The sequence below is a fragment of the Elephas maximus genome, chromosome 13, assembly GCF_024166365.1.
Source record: "Elephas maximus indicus isolate mEleMax1 chromosome 13, mEleMax1 primary haplotype, whole genome shotgun sequence".
NCBI classification, from domain to species: domain Eukaryota; kingdom Metazoa; phylum Chordata; class Mammalia; order Proboscidea; family Elephantidae; genus Elephas; species Elephas maximus.
Genome location: NC_064831.1, coordinates 70,471,176 through 70,492,926, shown reverse-complemented (window position 1 = coordinate 70,492,926; position 21,751 = coordinate 70,471,176). Strand labels below are relative to the sequence as shown.

Sequence of the window (21,751 nt, the reverse complement as noted above, 5' to 3'; positions counted from 1 at the left end):
TCAGAATTGACTCAACTGCAGCAGTTTGTTTATTTGTTTTTTAATCTTTACAGGAGCGGATTGCCAGGTCTTTTTCCCACAGAGCTTCTGGGTGGGTTCAAACCAACAACCTTTCAGTTAGCAGCCAAGTGCTTAACCACTGTACCACACCAGGGCTCCTTCGCCGACAGCTAGGAGCAGCTAAATTATCAATTTTAGCAGAAAGAGACAACTTTATCCAGATGTTAGAACAGCAGCACAGTAAATGAGAGTTTTTCTTTATCGTCTCTTTGGATAATAAAGCATCTGACATGGTGGGAGAAAAAATCCATGGAGACTCCTGTCCAGCAAGAGACATTTATTCTTGACTCTTGTGACAGGGTATTACTGTCTGCTGAATCCTTACTACATGCCAAGCATAGCACTTGGTTTTTTTATGTGTTTACCTAATTCTCACAATAACTCTCCAAGGTATTATTATTTAGAAGGAGACAGGTTTTTTTGTTTTTGTTTTTCCTCTTTTAGAGACATGGAAAGGCCCAGAAGGGTTAAGTTCCTTTCTCCAAGTGGCAGAAATGAGATTCCAACCCAGAAGTGGTTATGTCCTTACCATCACAACACACTGGCTCTCCCAGGACGGGGTGAGTCACTCTCATGGTAGTATATACAAGTATATCCACCACCCATCTCTCAGTCTGTCATACTGCGGTAGCTTACATGTTGCTGTGATGATGGAAGTCATGCCATTGGTATTTCAAATACCAGCAGAGTAACCCATGGTGTACAGTTTTCAGCAGAGCTTCCAGGCTGAGACTAGGAAGGAAGGCCTGGTAATCTACTTCTGAAAATTAGCCAATGAAAATCTTATGGATCACAACAGAACACTGTCTGACTTGCTTGCTTTGGACACATCACCAGAAGGGATCAATTGCTAAAGGACAACATCATGTTTGGTGAAGTAGAGGGCCAGCAAAGGACAATGGAGACCGTCGGTGAGATGCATCAGCACAACTGCCACAGCAATGGACTCGAACGTGCCAGTGATCGTGAGGATACAGGACTGGGCAATGTTTCACTCCGGTGTACATAAAGTTGCCATGAACTGGAAGTCAACTCGACAGCAGCTATCTATCTATCTGTATATATGTTCATAAGATCTGTTAACCAAGAACAGATACAATAGAGAAAGAGCTAAAAGACAGATCCTGAACATGGGTTCTGGTGTGGGAGAGAGGCTCAGAGAAATGGGTGGAGGCAGGGGCCAAATGGGAAAGTGGGGGTGCCCTGTGGCTATCTGCTGCCAGTCTCCCCACCTGCCCCAGACTTCCACACAGAGACAGGGCTTACTGTCATCTCTTCTTAAGTGATCTCTTACCCTGAGAGCCTCTAAGGTCTAAGGGCCTTATGCTGGATTCCAAAGCCAAGTGCACTCTGCTGTTCAGGCTGTCCTTCTGCCTAGAGACACAGGGAGATCACATTTCTCAAGTTCTCGAAAGACCATGAAAGTTGCCTGAGAACTGGGACTGTGTCCTTCAGCTTTATTCTCCTAGGACTCTTTAAGACTGTGCCGCGTAAGAGAGGCTTTCATGACCAATCCTCATAGATGAGAAAACCAAGGCCCAAACAGAAAAAGTGGAGTGTTCAAGACCACAGAGCCAGGCTAATGCCAGTCAAGGGCTGGACTAGGCTCTTTCCACCCTCTCATACTGCCCAGAATGTCTAGTTAACACCTCAATTCACTTCTCCCCACCCAGTACAGTTCACTCACTAACCCACTCGCTTCTCTCCCCAAACTGCCCGAAAAGCCAGTGACATGGTGAAAAGAGAGTGCAAATAGGATCAGGAGATTGGCTTCTAAACCTCAGCTCTGCCCCTCACCTGCCAGGCAATCTTGGGCAAAGCTGTCGACCATCTAAGTCCCCATTTCCTCATTACTGAAATGGGGCTATTAAACCCAACAATCAAGAAGACCAAAAGAAATCATGTATACAGAAGACCTGAAGCAGCCGAGTTGGTTGGCAGTGGACACAGAATTGCTGAGTCCTACCCCTGCCTCGTGGATCGCAAAGTGTGGCCCCTGGGCCAGCAGCAACAGGACCACCTGGACACTTATTAGAAATCCAAATCTCGCCTACCCCCCTCCAACCCTGTCCTGCTAACTGGAAACTCTCAGAGGGGGAGGGGGCTAGCACTCTGTTTACCAGTCCTCCTGGTGGTCCTGATATATGGCCAAGTTTGAGAGCCACCAACTTACCTGTTTGAAAGCGCCACCTACTGGCAGAAAGGCCTAACAGATTCTGCATTGTGGGAAGTGGTTGGTTTTCAGCGCTTGCGCATTCAATGTGGCGGGCTTAAAGGAAGAAGCTGCCCTCTAGGAGACCGCAGTGTGTGAAGGCACAGACTGTGTCTTTCTTTCTAACCTGTCTATTCCCAGAACCTAAGCACCATGATTAATACAGAACAGACATTTAATAGATGTTTGTTGAATGAATAAGTGAATCCAAATGAATAAACCTGAACAAAAAAGGCACATGTCCTAACTCTGAGTTCATCCATAAAGGGCTGTATAAAACCACTGTCTTAGGAATCAGCCTGCGGTCAACAGGGCCAGGTGAAGGGCTGGAAGGGGACAGGCAGCCAGCCAGCCACAGAGGAAAGGTCCAGGTGCCCAGGCAGGCCAGGCACAGCATCCACAGCCACAGCCCTCGGCCATCAACAGGGGTCCCCGCGGGTGGTCAGAACCTACCCTGTCTGTCAGGGGCATGGGAGGAGCCAAAACGGGGCACAATCGTTGGGGACAGGGCCCTCTAGTGAGGACAGGGAGGAAAGAGGAACGGGTAACATGGAATTTACTGGTCTGAAGTTAGCAGCTGGATGCAGGGCACATGGCCTGTCTAGGAAAGGGGCAGGCAGCAAGAAGTATAATCACAACACGTCAGGAAGAAGCTGCCTGGAGTCCAGCAGGGTCAGGGAGGGGACTATCCCAAGGCTGCTGTATTCCCTCCCAGGGCTGTGCGAAGCGGGGACAGCACAGAAGGGCCAGGAGGCTTTCCTCACAATGAGACCAGGAAGAGGGAAAGCCACAAGCAGACATGGCTTCCCAACCCTGCACATGCTGAAGAGTCCCTGCCAACATGAGCCCCAAGCACCCCAAGGTGCCAAGGGAAGATGGGGCTTCCTGTTTCACAAGAGACCCCCTCTCTTACTAAGCACATTTGGTGACTTGTTCCCCAAGCCTTCACTGACCAGCTGGAAAGAAGCCCTTGCGTCTGAACCCTGTGCTGTGTTCCACACTACTACAATGACGACGACAACGATGACGACAACGAGAGCCTTGAGAAAATCAATTATAATGAGAAAAGCCAATGCTTACAGAGTGCTTGCTGTGTGCCAGGTACTGTCTTAAACTCTGATACGGAGAACCACTTAATGCTCACCACAACCAAATGAGGCAAATACTATTATCGCCCTCATTTTACATATAAGACAGCCCAGGTGTTGCAAATGGTTAAGTGCTTGGCTACCTGAAAGGTTGGTTTGAACCCACCCAGAGGTGCCTCATAATAAAGGCCTGGTGATCTACTTCTGAAAGGTCACAGACTTGAAAACCCTACCAAGCAGTTCTACTCTGTACACATGGGGTCGCCATGAGTCAGAGGTGATTCAACAGCAATGGGTTTTCTTTGTTTTTCTAACGTATATGGAAACAGTGGCAATGAGAGGGCAACAGCTAGCCAAAGAGCCAAGGTCATCCAGTCCACCACACCCTGCCATAAGGGCAAAGCCAGTGTTTCGCTCACCTTGAATCCTGAGCAAACAGAACAGGTCCAAGTACACAGGGGGTACCCAATAAACGAGTCTCCTTATTTTACAGATGGAAAAACTGAGGCCTTCAATACCTGTACCCTCTCCTGGTAAGCGGTGACGACATCCTCACCATGCTCAGAGTACGAAAAACCAAAAACCCAGTGCCGCTGAGTCGATTCTGACTCATAGCAACCCTACAGGACAGAGTGGAACTGCCCCATAGAGTTTCCAAGGAGCACCTGGCGGATTCGAACGGCCGACCCTTTGGTTAGCAGCCGTAGCACTCAACCACTATGCCACCAGGGTTTCCCAGAATACGAAGAAGTGGGGATTTTTTTTTATTGTGGGGAAAATGTACATAGCAAAACGTACACCAGCTCAACAATTTCTACACATACAATTCAGTGACACCGGTCACATTCTTCACATTGTGCAAACATTATCGCTATCCTTTTAGAAGTGGGCATTTATAGATACCCGTCCAGCAAGACGAACTGCTGGGTAGACCAAACATTTCCATCCTGTCCCATTTCTATGGGTCTGCAATAAAGAAAGGGAGAGTGAAGGCGAGGAGGAAGAAATTCTAAAATCCTTAGCAAACTTTGGAAAACTCATTAAGCTTCTCAGGCAAATTAGGTAAAACAATAAAAAAAAATCTGATTTTTAAGTCACTAAGAAAAAAAAAAAGATGGTCTTATTTTATGAAGCCACAGTAAAACACAGATTATTTTTTAAGGGGGCCTTAGTAGAAGTGGAAACCCTGGTGGCGTAGTGGTTAAGTGCTACAGCTGCTAACCAAGAGGTTGGCAGTTCAAATTCGCCAGGCGATCCTTGGAAACTCTATGGGGCAGCTCTATTCTGTCCTATAGGGTCGCTATGAGTAGGAATCGACTCTATGGCAGGGGGTTTGGTTTTGGTAGCAGAAATAGCAAATTAACTTTCTAAAATAAATGCAAATACACACTGAAACCGGGATATACACCAGCAGCGAAGAATGGGCCAAATCACACACTAATTACTGTTTGAGTGAAGATCCACTTGTTAATTGCAGTGTTTCGGGCGTTCCACACGAGCAACTCACCTGAAAAGCTTTTCAATTTGTATGTCACGAAAGTTGATAATTAAACACTTCAACTTCCTACTGACTTTACTGTTGTTAGGTGCCATCCAGAGCAGCCCTATGTACAACAGAATGAAGCACTGTGCGGTCCTGCACCATCCTCACAATCCTGGCTATGTTTGAGTTCATGGTTACAGACATTGTGTCAACCCATCTCGTTGAGGGTTTTCCCCTTTTAAACTGATCCTCTACTCTACTAAGCATGATATCCTCCTCCAGGAGCTGGTCCCTCCTAATAACTGTCCAAAGCGTGTAGGACAAAGTCTCACCATTCTCCCTTCTAAGGAGCATTCTGGCTGTACGTCTTCCAAGACAGATTTGTTCGTTCTTCTGGCAGTCCATGGCATATTCATATATTCTTCACCAACACCATAATCTGAAGGCATCAATTCTTCTTTGGTCTACCTTATTCACTGCTGAGCTTTCGTATGCATATGAGGCAGTTAAAAATACCACGGACTGAGTCAGGGGCACCTTAGCCCTCAAAGTGACATCATTGTTTTTGAGCATTTTCAAGAGGTCTTTCCCAGCAGATTTATCCAATGCAATATGTTATTTGATTTCCTGATAGCCGCTTTGACGGGTGTTGATTGTGGAACCAAGTAAAATGAAGTCCTTGATAACTTCAATCTTTTCTCCGTTTATCATGTTGCTTATTGGTCCAGTTGTGAGGATTTTGGTTTTCTTTATGTTGATGTGCAATCTATGCTGAAGGCTGTGGTCTTTGATCTTCATCAGTGAATGCTTCAAGTCCTCTTGACTTTCAGCAAGCAAAGCTGTGTCACTGCATATCACAGGTTGTTAATGAGTCTTCCTGCAATCCTCATGACTCGTTCTTCATCTAGTCCAGCTTCTCTGATTATTTGCTTAGCATACAGATTGAGTAAGTATGGTGAAAGGATACAACCCTGACACACAACTCTCCCAATTTTAAACCATGCAGTATTCCCCTTTTCTGTTCGAATGACTGCCTCGTGGTCTACGTACAGATTCCGCAGAAGCAAAATTAAGTGTTCTGGGGTTCCATTCTGCACAATGTCATCCATAATTTGTTATGATCCACACAGCTGAAAGCCTTTGCATAGTCAATAAAACACAGGTAAACATCCTTCTGGTATTCTCTGCTTTCAGCCAGGACCTGTCTGACATTAGCAGTGATATCCCTGGTTCATCGTCCTCTTCTGAATCTGGCTTGAATTTCTGGCAGTTCCCTGTCGATGTACTGCTGCAATCATTTTTTAATTATCTTCAGCAAAATTTTACTTGCATGTGATATTAATGATATCGTTTGATAATTTCCACATTCTGTTGGATCACCTTTCTTTGGAATGGGCACAAATACGGACTTCTTGCAGTGGGCTGGCCGAGTAGCCGTCTTCCAAATTTCTTGGCATAGATGAGTAAGCACCTCCAGCGCTGCATCCATTTGTTGAAACATCTCAGTTGGTATTCTGTCAATTCCTGGAGCCTTGTTTTTTGCCAATGCCTTCACTGCAGCTTGGACTTCTTCTTTTAGGACCACAGATCTTGATCATACGCTACCTCCGGCACAGCAACTCTGTGTATTCTTCCATCTTCTTATGATGCTTCCTGCATTGTTTAATATTTTCCCTGTAGAATCCTTCAATATTGCAACTCGATGCTTGAATGTTTTCTTAGTTCTTTTAGCTTAAGAAATGTCAAGCACGTTCTTCCCTTTTGGTTTTCTATCTCCAGGTCCTCGCACATTTATAATACTTCATCTTCTCGAGCCACCCTTTGAAATCTTTTGTTCAGCTCTTTTAGTGTATCATTTCTTCCTTTAGCTTTAGCTACAACATGTTCAAGAGCAAGTTTCAGAGTTTCCTCTGACATCCATTTTGGTCTTTTTTTCCGTCTTTTTAATGGCCTTTTGCCTTCGTCATGTATGATGTCCTTGATGCCACCCTATAACTCATCTGTTCTTCAGTCATTAGCGTTTAATGAGTCAAATCTATTCTTGATATGGTCTCTAAATTCAGATGGGATATACTCAAGTTCATATTTTGGATCTTGTGGACTTGTTTTAATTTTCTTTAGCTTCAACTTGAACTTGCATATGAGTAATTGATCGTCCGTTCCATGGTCAGCCCCTGGCTTTGTTCTGACTGATGATACTGAGCTTCTCTGTCTCTCTCCACAGACATAGTTGATTTTATTCCTGTGTATTCCATCCTTTGAGGTCCACATCTCAGTTGCAGTTTACGTTGTTGAAAAAGGGTATTTGCAATGACTAGATCATTGGTCTTGCAAAATTGTATCATGCGATCTCCAGCATTGGTTCTATCATCAACGCCATATTTTCCAACTACCGATCCTTCTTCTTTGTTTCCTACTTTCACATTCCAATCACCAGTAATTATCAATGCATCCTGATTCCATATCTGATTAATTTAAGACTGCAGAAGCTCGTAAAAATCTTCAGTTTCTTCATCTTTGGCACTAGTAGTTGATGTGTAAAATTGAATAACAGTCATATTAACTGGTCTTTCTTGTAGGCATATGGATATTACTCTATCACTGACAGTGTTGTACTTCTGGATAGATCCTGAAACGTTCTTTTTGATGATCAAAACAGAGCCATTCATCTTCAATTTGTAATTCCCAGCATAGCAGACCTTATGATTGTCCGATTCAAAATGCCCAATACCTGTCCATTTCAGCTCATAATGCCTAGAATATCAATCTTTATTTGTTCCGTTTCATTTCTGACAACTTCCAAATTTCCTAAATTCATATCTCATATAGTCCACGTTCTGTTTATTAATGGATGTTTGCAGCTGTTTCTTCTCATTTTGAGTCATGCCACATCAGCAAATGAAGGTCCTGAAGGCTTTACTTCATCCACGTCATTAAGGTCAACTCTGCTTTGAGGAGGCAGCTTTCCTCAGTTGTACTTTCAGTGCCTTTCAACCTGAGGGGCTCATCTTCCAGCACTATCTCAGACAATGTTACACTGCTATTCATAAGGTTTTCACTGGTCAATTTTTTTAGAAGTAGATTGCCAGGTCCTTCTTCCTAGTCTGTCTTAGTCTGGAAGCTCTGATGAAACCTCCCCACCATGAGTGACCCTGATGGTATTTGAAATACTAGTGGCATAGCTTCCAGCATTACAGCAAAACATGCAAGCCACCACAGTATGACAAACCGACAAGCATGTGGCTGACTGAATTTATTAAAGACATGATAATCCTTACACAGCTATATTGTAATTATTTCATTTGTTAAATTGGTATTTAGTTTTTAGAGATTTTTTTTTTTTTAATCCCATGGAACCCATACTTGACAAGGAGTATCTGAAGCTACCTATATATGGTATATAGAACTCAGAGAAGGGGCTTGCCAAGCATGTAGGGAACAGCATCTTAAACCACTAATCATACTCCCTTAGCCCTATCTACATACAACCCTGACTTCATCCAGGATGAGACTCACTTTTAAATAATGATCTTTCTGGAACCACTGAGGCTAGATGAGCTCCAAAACTACTGCCCTAAACTAATCTTTGAACCTTAAGCCAAAAATATTCCCTGAAGTCTTTTTTAAACCAAACAATAAAAAACCAAAAACCAAACCCGTTGCCATCAAGTAGATCCGACTCATAGTGACCCCACACGATTTCCAAGGAGTGGCTGGTTGATTTGAACCGTGGACCTTTTGGTTACCAACCGAGCTCTTAAACCATTGCATCACCAGGGCTCCAACCAAACAATAGTTTAGCTTATTTAGTAAAGAATGTCTGCCTTAGCATTGAACTCTTATAAAGAACTATCTGTATGGGACCAAAGTGACAACAGCAACTCAAGAAAGGTTGGCTAGGAAGCTTAGGCAGCAGTGAGTTTATGAGAATGATGGCGGAACCATTTGGAAAAGAAGAATGAGAACGGTTGCACAACTTGAAGAATGAAATCAGTGTCACTGTATTGTACATGTGGAAATTGTTGAATTGGTGTATGTTCTGCTGTGTATAATTATAACAACTAAAAAAATATATAAAAAATAATGAGAAGAATATAAAGAGAAAATCCTTAAAAATAAATAACAAAAAAAAAAGTAACCTTGTGATACATCACTTTTGTGGTATTCCTGGAAGGAAGGAAAGGAGGGAGAGAAGAAGGAAGTGGGGGTGGGGGAAGGAAGGGAGGGAAGGAAGAAGGGTGAGTGAGCACAACCCCACTGTACCTGTTACGCAACATCAGACAAAACCGAATGGAGGGATACCCTAGGGGGAAAAAAAACTGGCATATACTCTACAAAAATCTAAGATCGTGAAACACAAAGGGCTGTGGAATTATTCCAGAATTAAAGGAGACTAAAGAGACATCACAACAGTTATCCTGGACTGAACCCTGAACCCCAAAAAAGTTTCTTTTATTTTGTGTTCTGCTGTGTAAAACAATTGGTAAAATATGAGTAAGGTGTGTGAGTTAAATAATTAAAAAAAAAAAAAGTTGCCACTGAGTAGACTCTGATTCATGGTGACCCCCCAGTGTGTCAGAGTAGAACTGTGCTCCATTGGGTTTTCAACGGCTGACTCTTCAGAAGCAGATCACTGGGACCTTCTTCCGAGGTGCCTCTGGGTGCATTTGAATCGCCAACCTTTCAGTTAGTAGCTGAGCATATGATGGTTTGTGCCACTCCTTTATTTAAATAATACTAATACATTAATGTCAACTTCCTGGTTTTGGTCATAAATTGGAGTTATGTAGGAGAATGTCCTCATCTTAGGAAGTAGACATTGCATTATTTAGAGATAAAAGAGGCATTTGTGTCTGCCACTTATTCTCAAATGATTCAGGAAAAAAAAAATGGGGAAAAATTGATAAGGCAAATATAGTACAACGTTAACAATTCAGTAATGTGGACGAAATGTACACAGGAGCTCTTTGTACTATTCTTGCAACTTCTCGGGAAGCCTAAAATTATTTCAGAATAAAAGATTACCGAAAACTAAACAGCCTTGTGGTACAGACACATCTCTTTTCATTGGTTTAGAGTTAGAGAGACTTGAAGGCCAATTCATTCATTCAGTCAGTCACCAAATATTAAGCACCAATTATGTCCCAGGCGTTGTTCAAGGCTTGGGGGATACAGAAGTCCCTGGCTCCAGGGAACCTGAGCAGCTCCTGTACTATGACGATACCGAGAAAAACCATCATCTGTGCCATCGATGTAGCACAGACGCGACTTAGAAGCTACTGCCAAATCCCCACCCCCTTGGATGTCTAAAGATGTCTTAAATGCAACATGTCCAAGGCCAAACCCATGACCTCCTCCCAACCCCCACCAAAAAAAACTCCAAGCACCGCGAGCCTCGTCCAGCGTTCTCTGTCTTGGGAAATGGCACCGTGTTCACCTCCCTGTCATCTCCTATAACCCATCCATCACCTGGCTCAGCTGGTTTTAGCTCCTAAATATCTCAAGAATTCATCCACTTCTCTCACGGTCCACTGCCACCGGGAACAGGTCTCCACCATCTCCCTGCTGAAATAGCCTCCCAGCAGGTTTCCGTCGCCCAGTCCACCCTGCTGCCAATACGCCCATCACTCAGCAGCCAGAGCAGTCCTTTCCAAAAGCACTTCTGATCACATCACACCCCTGTTCACAGCACGTCAATGGCTCCCTGCTGCATTTGGAAATAAAGGCTCCTTTCTTTTTTAACACTTACTTTAATGATATCCTCATGCACGTTTATTACTGAATAAATGGCCCACTCTTCCACCACACAGTAAGCGCCAGGGAAGCAGAAGCCACGCCTGGGTTTGCACGCCACTGTGAGCACACAGTTGGCATTCAACTAATATTTGTTTAATTAGGTGGGTAAGCAATTAAAATAATTAATGCCTGGCTTGGGCCAGTGAATGGAGAGTGGTGCCATTCACTGCCACAAGGACTCAGGGGGAGGAGTCGATGTAGGAGGTGCCGGCTTTGCAGAATCAGCAGGACACAGGGATAGAGATACCAGCAGACAGAGAAAGAGAAACCTGCAGTTCATGACACTGACTTTAGGGAAATGCACACACTCTGGTCCTGAAATGTGCTGTATACCCCTAACTTATTTCTGTAGAGCTCTTTCTTGGATGGTGGGAAGGAAGTGGTGGGGTCTACATTCTTTTCTGTTCTCTAGCATGCAATCAGTCATTTGCATAAAAAAGCCCCAAGTTACTTTTTTTAGAGACTGGCTGAAACACATAGGTAGCCAACCTGTTTCACTGAGTCTCTCTTTCCACCCAGCACTGAGCACAGCACCCGCTGCATGGTGGGGAGGCGTAGTGCTCAGGGAAGGTTAGTTGAACTGAATTGGAAGTTTTCTGGTATGAAATGCTTTCAAAAAAAGAACGCAGCTGTGATCTTTGATCACATTCATTCATTTTATTCTTTTGGGGACTTGGAATCCATCAAGCATATCAAATTATGGCAAGTGATTCCAGACCGTGCCTCATTTCAAACCGCTGATGTGACAGAAACATCAATGCTGTTCTAAAAATAAGAGTAATAAAAAATTTCTTGCAGTCCTGTTATTTCACATTTAAATTAACTCCCATCACAGATATCATAATTACCTTAAAAGCATCATCTTGTTTTTAGAGCCACTGTGTTTTCTGATGCTGAGCTGGCGGCCCTGGCTGGCCCCATTGTTCTGTCTGCTGCCTACCTCTCTGGAACTTCTGGGTTCCTTCTCAGGCTGCTATCGCCTGGTTGTTGTTGTTGGGGGCTGTCAGGTTGATTTCGACTCAGAGCAACCCCATGTGACAGAGTAGAACTGCCCCCATAGGGTTTCCTAGGCTGTAATCTTTATGGAAACAGATTGACAGGCCTTTCTCCCAAGGAGTCACTGGGTGGGTTCGAACTACTAACCTTTCGATTCGCAGCCAAGCACTTAACCACTGTGCCACGAGGGTCCTTCCATTGGCCAGAGGCCTGCGAAAAGTCCTGTCCCCATAGATCAGGGTTTCTCAGCCTGGGCACCACTGACTTCTGGAGCTGTACGATCCTGTCTTGTGGAGCGCTGTCTGTCCCGTGCATTGCAGGATGTTTTGCAGGATCCCTGGCCTCCACCCACTAGATGCCAGTGCAGTACACTCCCCGTGCCCTTGCTGTGACGACCAAAAGTGTCTCCAGGCACCGCAAATGTGCCCTGGGGGGCAAAACTGCCCCTGGTTAGAAGCACATCTGGCCTCCCTATGGCCAGGTTCTTCAGATGCTCTTCCTCCTGATTTGTCACAGCTCTACTCTAGATAACCCAAACCCACTGCCATCGAGTTGATTCTGACTCACAGTGACCCTACAGGACAGAGTAGAATTGCCTGATAGAGTTTCCAAGGAGCATCTTCTACTCTAGATAAGAAAGGGTATATTTTTGTATAGCTATGCATAAAAATTGGGGGGAGAAATTAGCTTCAGATTTTTTGTTGCCTCAAAGTTTGCAACGCAGCTCATCTACTGATGTCTGTATATATAAGAAAAAAGTAGCTGTCAGGTTGATACCAACTCATGGCAACCCCAAGCATTACAGAGTAGAACCGCTCCATAGGGTTTTCAAGGTTGTGACCTTTTAGGAGATCGTCAGGCCTTTCTTCTGGGGCACTTTCAGATGAGTTTGAACTGCCAACCTTTTAGTTAGCAACTGAGTACTTAACCTTTTGAAACACCCAGGGGCTCCTGAAGTCTATACCAAAAGAAACCAAACCCGCTGCCATCGAGTCGATTCCAACTCATAGTGACCCTACAGGACAGAGTAGAGCTGCCCCATAGGGTATCCAAGGAGAGACAGATTCAAACTGCCGACCTTTTGGTTAGCAGCCAAGCTCTTTAACCACTGTGTCACCAGGGCTCCACTGATGTCTATAGGGCCAACCATTTACCTTTCCTGGCCTCCCTTCAGTCATTTGCAGATTTCAGTGGCTTTTTCCTCAGCTGCTATTGGAGAAACACAGGGAACCATGGGCAGCAGGCAGGAAGGTGCCTCAATCAATAGTCAGAGAACCTCTGAGTGACTGGAATGGCCAGAATCGCAGTGACTGCCCTGCGTGCAGAAGATGACCTTCCTCTCTGTCAGTCCCACCTCCCCATTCAGCTACCAGCAAGGCCCTCAGGAGTCTTGCTCTCAGGATCTAGCCAACGAGCTTGGTTTCAGCTCAGACCAACTCTCCTCGGCCCTCCCAGGCTGTCCTACTTCCAAGGCATTCCTTTTGCCACTGGAGTCTGGACAGAAAGCTGCCTGCCTGGTTCTACCTGCAGCTGCTCTCTACTTTTGCAGAGTTGTGGAAGGAAAGCAAGGATCGCCAAATCAAAAGCAAAACACATTTATCCTCAGTTATTACAACCTCCTGCCTCTGCATTTGAAATGGGAATAACTACCACGACTTACCTACCATCATAAAATACAGGGAGAAAGGCCAGCGGACTCTAGGCATTGCCAGATGTCTTCTGGGGTAAAATCATCCCAGTTGAGAATCACTGGTTTGGCTTTTGTGGAAAGCAAAAGAAAATTATATATACCATTTATCTGTTCAGTTCCAATTCTAGGGTGTTGCTTTAAGTAATTAATCGTATATTTATAGGCTGTTGTTGGCTGCCATCAAGTTGGCCTCTGACTCATGGCAACCCCATACACAGCAGGACAAAATGCTGCCCAGTCCTTCGCCATCCCCATAATCAATTGTGGGTCCAACTGTTGTGATCAATCGGCTGATTTGGGGAAGTATATCACCAGATCTTTCTTTCTAGTACATCTTAGTCTGGAAGTGCCACTGAAATCTGTTCAGTATCATAGCAGCGCGCAAGCCTTCACTGACAAGCCAGTTGGTGGTTATACATGAGGTGCAGTGGCCGGGAATCAAACCCCGATCTCCTGCACAGAAGGTGAGAATTCTACCACTGAATCACCAATGTTCCCATGTAGCTTACAATGTGGTGTATAATACTGACAAACGGGAAAACATAATTACATGCCTAATATAAGAGAAAGGAGCACTGGGGGCACAGTGGTTGAGCGCTCAGGTGCTAACCAAAAGGCCAGTGGTTTGAAACTACCAGCCACTCCTCCGAAGCAAGGTGTGGCAATCTGCTTCTGTAAAGATTACAGCCTTGGAAACCCTATGGGGCAGCTCTACTCTGTCCTGCAAGGTCGCTATGAGTCAGAACAGACTCGACGGCGGTGGATTAATACAAGAGACTGAATTAAAAAATTATGACACAGCCATACAATAAAATATAGTGCAGCCTCTCAAATTGGTATCCCTGGTAGGACACACTGTTAATGAAGGAAAAGCGGTAACGATGCAACACATTCAGAACAATTCTATTTTGCTTATATATCTGCATGTATATATATGATAATATCATGGAAAAAAGTCTGTTAGGACATATGAAAAAATGCCAGTAGTGGGTAGTAGAAATATCTTAGCACTTCTATATAATTTCCCGTTTTTTTTAAATTAACATGTACCTTTACTGTTGCGTTTGGGGGCGGGAGATTGGTTCTGATGATGAAAGAAGCGGACTCCTCAGTAACAGTAGCAGAAAAGCCCAAAGTTCTGCTTTGGCTTCTCTCACAACACAACCAAAACAGTGCAAGATGCCCAGTGTTTCCATACAACCTACAAAGGCAGGAACTACCTACTTGTACCCACGGAAGCAGCAGTCAAGAAATCAAACAACGCACCGCATTGGGCAAATCTGTTGCAAAAGATCTCTTTAAAGTGTTAAAAAGCAAAGATATCACTGTGAGGACTAAGGTGCACCTGACCCAAACCATGGTGTTTTCAATCACCTCATATGCATTCAAAAGCTAGAAAATGAATAAAGAAGACCGAAAAATTGATGACTTTGAATTATGGTGTTGGCAAAGAATATTGAATACACCATGGACTGCCAGAAGAACAAAGAAATATGTCTTGGAAGAAGTGCAGCCAGAGTGCTCCTTAGAACCAGGAACAGCGGGGCTTTGTCTCACATACTTTGGACATGTTATCAGAAGGGACCAGTCCCTGGAGAAGGACAATAGGCTTGGTAAAGTAGAGGGTCAACGAAAAAGAGGAAGACCCTCAATGTGATGGACTGACACAGTGGCTGCAACAATGGGATCGAACATAGCCAACAATTTTGAGAATGTGCAGAACCGGGCAGTGTTTCATTCTGTTGTACTGTAAGTAGGAACCAACTCGGTGGCACCTAATAACAACCTACTTGTAAACATTTTTGCCTTTTCGTGGACTGGTCTGACAAATAGTCAAACTGGCATAGTCCAGAAGCCACAGGATCTCCTCGTATCTGCCAAGGACCTCAGCTTCCAACCTTAGAGCCTGCAGCGTTCCATCAAAGCAGAGCAAATGCATCCTCTGAACGTGCTACTGCCTTCCTGGGGCCCATTTCAACCAAAGCCAACCAGGCGTCAGCCTCGTCTGTCACTGCAGGGAATTGAGCAAGGCATGTAAATTGTCCTCCATACAAAACGGAGCAGAGTCGATGCGGAGGATCCCTTCCAAGATGACCCTAGTGGGATGTTAACAAGGAACCTGATGGAGACAGGCCTTCTACGCCTACCAGCGCATCTCCAGGCTGTTACCAGTTCAACCTACCCTCCCTCTGGGGAGAATTATAGGAGGATCAGTTGCCTTAGTTTGGGTGTCTCCAAGGCTTCCTTACCTATTTATAAAATCTAGAGGAACTGGCTCTGGTCGGGATCATCATGGTAAGATTTTGAGATTGAAATCAGTTCCCACAAATAAAAATCAGAATCTAAATTAGGCAGTTCTGGACCATTTTGTTTCAGAGACCCATAAATATACAATATACCTTTCTTTTTTTCAAGACACTTAAAAGCAGCCACATACAAAAGTATAATGTAATCCCCTGGTGGCCACACACTCATTCACTATCAGAACTTTACTGGATACCTGCTGTATGTGAGGCCATATGGTAGGTGCCAGGGATGCCATGTTGAATGATACGTTCCCTGCCCTCACAGGGCTTCCAGTCAGGCAGGTGACAAGTCATCAATCAAATAACTGCACAATTTACCAGTAAACTGCAGGTTAGCAGAAGCAGGTCAAAGCCAAAGTACAGGCAGGTCCTGGCAGAATGAATTATAGATGCACTTTTCCTGGGTAGAGGGGTCAGGAGAGGTCTCTAATGGAGTGAGAATTCAAGCTGAGGCCTAAAGGAAACAAAGGAGTTGGACAGGGAAACAGTTAGGTGTGGACAGGGGCAGGAATGGAAAAGGGGGAACAAGTGAGTAATTAAGCCTTCCAGGAGGAAGGGCAGAGCAGAAGCAAGAGCCCTCGAGTGGGAAGGAGCTTGACTAGAAATGGGAAATAAGTCTTACGCACTGTTCACCACTGTATCCCCAGAACCTAACTCAATACCCAGCACATAGTAGTTGCTTAATAAATATTAATCGAAAGAATAAATAAATCTCTTTTTCGGATATCACACCTTTCTTTTGATGGAGGCTAAAAGGGCATCAGTTCATCACTGGGCTCCCTGACACGTGCCTACAGGGCAAACTTTACAGTATTTATAGTCTCAAGTCACAATGCCAGCTGACTTTTTCTTAATGTGCAGCATTTTACTGATTCTAAGACACGTGTTTCTAAACATCTCTGAACTCGAGGTGCCTACGACAACCGACAGTATGCCAGAGTTTACCTGGGAGAGTTTAATTTCTTACAGATACATAAAATAATGATGTGTCTTGCCATTGACGGGCTGACAGATTCACTGAAATGCAGTATGCTAAGGAATCTGATCTCTACTTTCCACTAATCAGGCGTTTGCCTCAGCCCAAGGCAATGCTGCTAGACAGTTACAGGCGACGCCAATATTTCTCTCAGGAGCTCTGTATTGGCCCCATGTCTGTGGGGACCAGCTCAGTCCCCAAGAGCACTGAGGAGACAACTACTTTGGAATTCCCATTCCCTGACGGTATCTCATACTTTCCCAAGTCTGTCCACACCCTCTGCTTGAAATGACTCCTAAATTCTCTATAGGAGTCCGTGGGTGGCATACATGGCTAATCACTCGACTACGAGCTGAAAAGTTTGTGGTTCAAACCCACCCAGAGGTGCTGCAGAAGAAAGACCCAACGATCTGCTTCCAAAACGTCACAGCCTTAAAAACCCTGTGGAGCGCAGTTCTACTCTGACACACATGGGGTCGCCATGAGTTGGCCTGACTCAATGGCAACCGATTTGGTTTTTTGTTTTTCTTTTAATTCTCTATAGAGAAAAATCTCTCTCTTCCAAAGGCCTATTATCAGAAGCTACCTCCCCATCATGACACGTACACACCTAATCAACATTCATTTCATTCCACCTTCTGTACATGACATTAGTCTACTCATGCCTCCCCTCTCAGGCTCAACTTTCCAAGGTTAGGGAACACTCCTGCTCAGCTTTGCATTATCCCACGCCCCCAGAAGAGTGCCTGGCACATCTGAGGTGTTCAATATGTTTGCTGCACCAAACCAAATGGCCCTGCATCTAAGGCAATTTGCCCAGAGACGCTTCCTATATGAAACAATCAACTCCAAATTAAAATACCAACAACCAGAAACCTGAAAAAAAAAGTCTAATAACTGATTTCAGAAAAAAAAAAAAAACTCAATTTCTTAAAACATACCTTCGAATTCCATTAAAATATGCAAGCCTTATTAATTCCTCAGCAATTACTCATTTCAGAGGATGTTCGGAGAATGTGTAATTCCAAACGACTATTAGTCTGAATTTGTACCTGATTCCCTCATAAATTCCAAAAGACTGAGATTGAACAATGGCAATGGAAAAACAACCCTGTTTAATTGCGACATTTCAGCTGCTGGAGGCCCTTTAAGGCATGTAAACGATTCAAAGCCTCACTATTTCATATAAATAAGAAAAGATAAAATATCACCCAAAAAGGTAGTAAAACAAATACACACACATGCACATACATGCATACACACGTAACAGAAGACTCCACGACGCAGTCTTCTAGTCTAGAGGACAAACGTCCCCAGCCAGAGGGGAAGGAAAATCAGCCAGTACAACATTACCAGTGGCCAGTGCAGGACTGGGAATACACCAGAAACAGGACAGATGTCAGAGGCCATGGGAGGTAGGAACTAGACCCATGACTGCTGTGGCAGAGCCATAGGAGAACAGGATCCAAACCCTTCTTTTTCCAGCGACCACTCCTCAGCTAGCTTAGCTGGTAGAATCCAAACCTGAAAGCTGAACAGGAGATCTAAAAGAAGAAGATTAGAGTTTAAACCTTGCTCCTACCAACTGAATAACATGAGAGAATAAAGGCTTCAATATCATCTGCCATAATGTACACCCCAAGTGCCCCCACTATACACCACTGAGAAGCGTAATTCCAATGGGTCTGCTGGTGTGCAGTGGTCCTCTGGAAAAAGGTGGAATAAGTAGATGGGGGTGGGGAAGGCAACAGCCTGTGGCCTTTGTACCCCGGGGCACACACCGGCAGCAGAAATAAATCCTAACGTCTCCCAGTCCATTTGCCTGTGTTTACCAAGCTCTTAGTCTTCACAGAGCAACATTTGGGGAGATGGGTGAGGTAGGAATTCAAAGAAGCAACACATGACTTCTGCCCATGAGAGGCAGGCTCCCGTTGACAAGCTTAGGTGCCACGTCTCTTTTTGTTGTAAATTGCCTGTAGAATCTGAAATCTCTCTCTTCAGGTTAAAACCTTTAGTCATATCCCTTGAGTCTAAACCTTTTCACACAAAGAAGTTAGATTCAGATGGGGCAAGGACAGTATGTCCCACAGATGGATAAGAGAACAGGTGATCACCCCAAGAAATTTTCACAGCTGCAGACGGGGCACTTGAGAAATTCTCACCACACTCAAGATCCCTGGTTATCTCCACCAACAGAGAAATGACACAGAAGTCACTGTCTGCCAAGGAGGCCAGGTGTTTACAAACAATACCCGGGGCTTGCACCATTCAGGTCTCCCCTGGTCCAGACACCGGCATCCATGTGCTCAGCACCACCAGCTGGGCAGGTGGGCCTTATTTATTCTGTAGCTCACAAAACAATGTCACGGACAAAACAGCTTTAAACAGTGCTGTGATGGTATGTAAGTTATGTAAATTGCCCCTGTGTTTTCATTCCAATTTCCCATCTTAACCTATGTTAGAAATATCTTATTTAACATTTTCTGCTTTTTCTAATTTAACAGCTTTTAAATCGATCAGTTTGCTATTGATTTTTTTTTGCTATTGATTTTAAGGAGCTGAGCAGGTTGAAATTGTAGGCTTCCATTGCAAGCAAACTGGCCCAGCTGTGCTTTCCACCCAGCCCTGCTCCCACCCAGCCCTGCTCCCACCCAATGTTCTAGAGAGGGGACTCCTGGCCTGTTTGCCCAGGACTCCCTAATTTCTGTTTATGGAGCCTCTTTCCTTGGAGTTACACAGGCACCTCACCTCTGTGTCTCCATGGAAACCTCCCCTTTGTACCTCCTTTACCTCCTCCTCCTCCCTTACCCCAAATCTAATCAGCTGCCACATCTGAACTCCTTTACCTTTCTTTCCTCTCTGTTCCCAGCCACCGCAGCTAACTCGGACCTCCCCAGCACCTGTTCCATTTCAACCTGGCCTCTTCGCCTCCAGTCCTACCCCTCCTATGTATGGCTGACAAATTCATCTTCCAGAGGAACAATGATCACATGACTTCCTTGTTTAAAACCATTGAGGGTCTTCCCAGAAGTGGAGGGACAGAACCCATACTCCTGAGCCTGTCATTCGAAGTTCTCTGAAGCGTGGCCACATCCAAACAATTCCATGTACAATCAATCCCACTGCTCCCTTTGATAACCCCAGTGCACCAACGACTCACCGAACCCTAGGCATGCTCACAGCAAGTCACCATCACTTACGCTATCCCTCCTGCCTGCAATGCCCCTCAGCCCCCTGCTCTGTATATTCAAAATTTCCAATTCTTCAAGATCTCACTAAAATATCCAACCTCCAAAAAACCTTCGCTCACCACCTGGGCTGGAAAGGGTACTTCATTCCTAACTCTCTGATGACACTTGCTAGGCATTGTGACTGTCCTCCCACCACACCCCACCCCCAACAGACGACCTCCCTCTCCTAGGAATTCCCCACAACTGACAACTGGCCTCTGACTCCCTGCTTCCAGCCCATACCCACAGCAGTCAGTGCACAACACCCAAAACTTTGCGACAGCCAGCCTAGCTGTCCCCTTTTTGCCCTCCTTCCACTTTCAAAAACTACCGAAATGAGCACAGATGTCACAGTTCAGCCCCAGATGACAGAGAATGTGACTTGGGCAGGACTGGGGATGCCCCACGCTGTTATCACAGGTTGTACGAACTAATGACTATGATACACACCCGCCAGTTGCCAAAGGGGCAAAGGACCAGCGCTCGATGGCCAGGCGGGCAGGGGAAAATCTGGGGGCCGGAGTTCTACCCTGTTGAATCCTAACTCCAAACTTTTCCCTCCGTCAGTGTGGCACCCTTCTACCCTCCAAGACCCACTGACGCGGAGATGCCACAGGGGCTGGGACCGGAAGAGAAAAATGCGCGGAATGGAGAAGGCAAATATGGTTTTATCGGAGCTTGAGTGGATCCAGGACCGGTCCTTCTGGCTGCCGGGGCTGCAGAATCCGAAGTCCTGCTGCCCGCGAATCCAGGCAGGCGCATCCTGGGGTCTGGGATGGGGCAGAGAGAGGGATATAGATGCTGCGCTCTTGCTGGTGCTGATGTTGAGGCAGCTGCGCGGAGTGACAGCCGCTCCCCCACCCTACCCCGGGACTGAGCGCCCAGCTCCCGGGCCGGAGGACGCCCGCCGCGCCTGGCCCGCGCCGACCCCGGGGCAGGGCCTGCGGGCAGCGGCCGAACGGCCGGGCCGCGCCGTTACTCACCCGGAGGGTTGACTGCCGCCGGGGTTGCCATCTTGCCGGGGAAGGATGGGCGCGCGCCGGCGGGAAGCGGGAGGGGCGCGCGGAGCCGAGCGCCCCCCGGGGCCAGGCGCGGCCGGCGCAGGCCCAGGCGCCGCCGCCGCCGCTGCCGCCGCTGCCGCCGCCACACAAAGGACGGCGCGGGCGGTCGCTGCCTCCGCGCTCTCACCGCCGCCGCCGCCGCCGCCGCCGTTCGCCGCCCCGCCTTTATCTCCTCCTCCTCCTGCTCCTCGGCCTCCTCCTCCGGGTTCAGCCTTTGTCGCGCGGCTGGGGGCGCGCAGTCCGCGCCGCTCGGAAGCCCGGCCCGTGGCTCCCCCGTCCGAGCCGTAGCACCGCGAGACTTGGGGCTGCGGGCGGCTGGACCCCCGAAGTTTGGAGGCTCTGGCTGGAGGGGTGCCCCTGCGGGCGGGGGGAAGCAGGCGGGCGTCCGCCCCCTCGGGCCCGCGTAGGTGCTTGGGCCTGCCCAGGCTGGGGCCTTCAGGCGCACCCCCTCCCGTGCCGCCTTAGTTTGCCCCCCACACCCACATCCCAAATGTCCGGGGGCGCATCATCGAGGGGCGCCGTCCCCAGCCTTGTGGGCCAGGGCGGAGCGGGTGGGGCCGAAGTCCATTAAGATTCAAGAGGGAAACGGGGTCCTTGGAGATGGCCGCAAGAAACAAAGGCGTTCCAGTGCTGCCCACTTAGCATGCCAGGGCCGCGCAACTAGGCTCCTCGGGGCAGAGACCCAGTCCCCGGTGCTGAAGGAAGGACGTCCAGAAATTCCTAAGGTCCCCCACACCTCCAAGGCCACCGCAACACAAAGCTTCAAGGTGCACTCAGTAAACACGTCCAGGCAGAGGCCGCTGGGCCCAAGCTCGGCTACCTTCTCGCCATGGTGATTGTCGTTGGTTATTAT

At 46.4% G+C, this 21,751-nt stretch overlaps 1 protein-coding gene across 1 annotated transcript in view; it reads right to left on the bottom strand.

Annotated features, from left to right (window-relative positions):
* The window catches only part of ARNT2 (aryl hydrocarbon receptor nuclear translocator 2), a 204,668-nt gene extending 183,724 nt beyond the window's left edge, over positions 1-20,944 (bottom strand). The window contains exon 1 of the mRNA XM_049852831.1: positions 20,821-20,944. Coding sequence (XP_049708788.1) covers positions 20,821-20,851 — 31 coding nt within the window. The 5' untranslated portion in view covers positions 20,852-20,944. The remainder of the gene's footprint in view (positions 1-20,820) is intronic.
* Between the last annotated feature and the right edge of the window lie 807 nt (positions 20,945-21,751).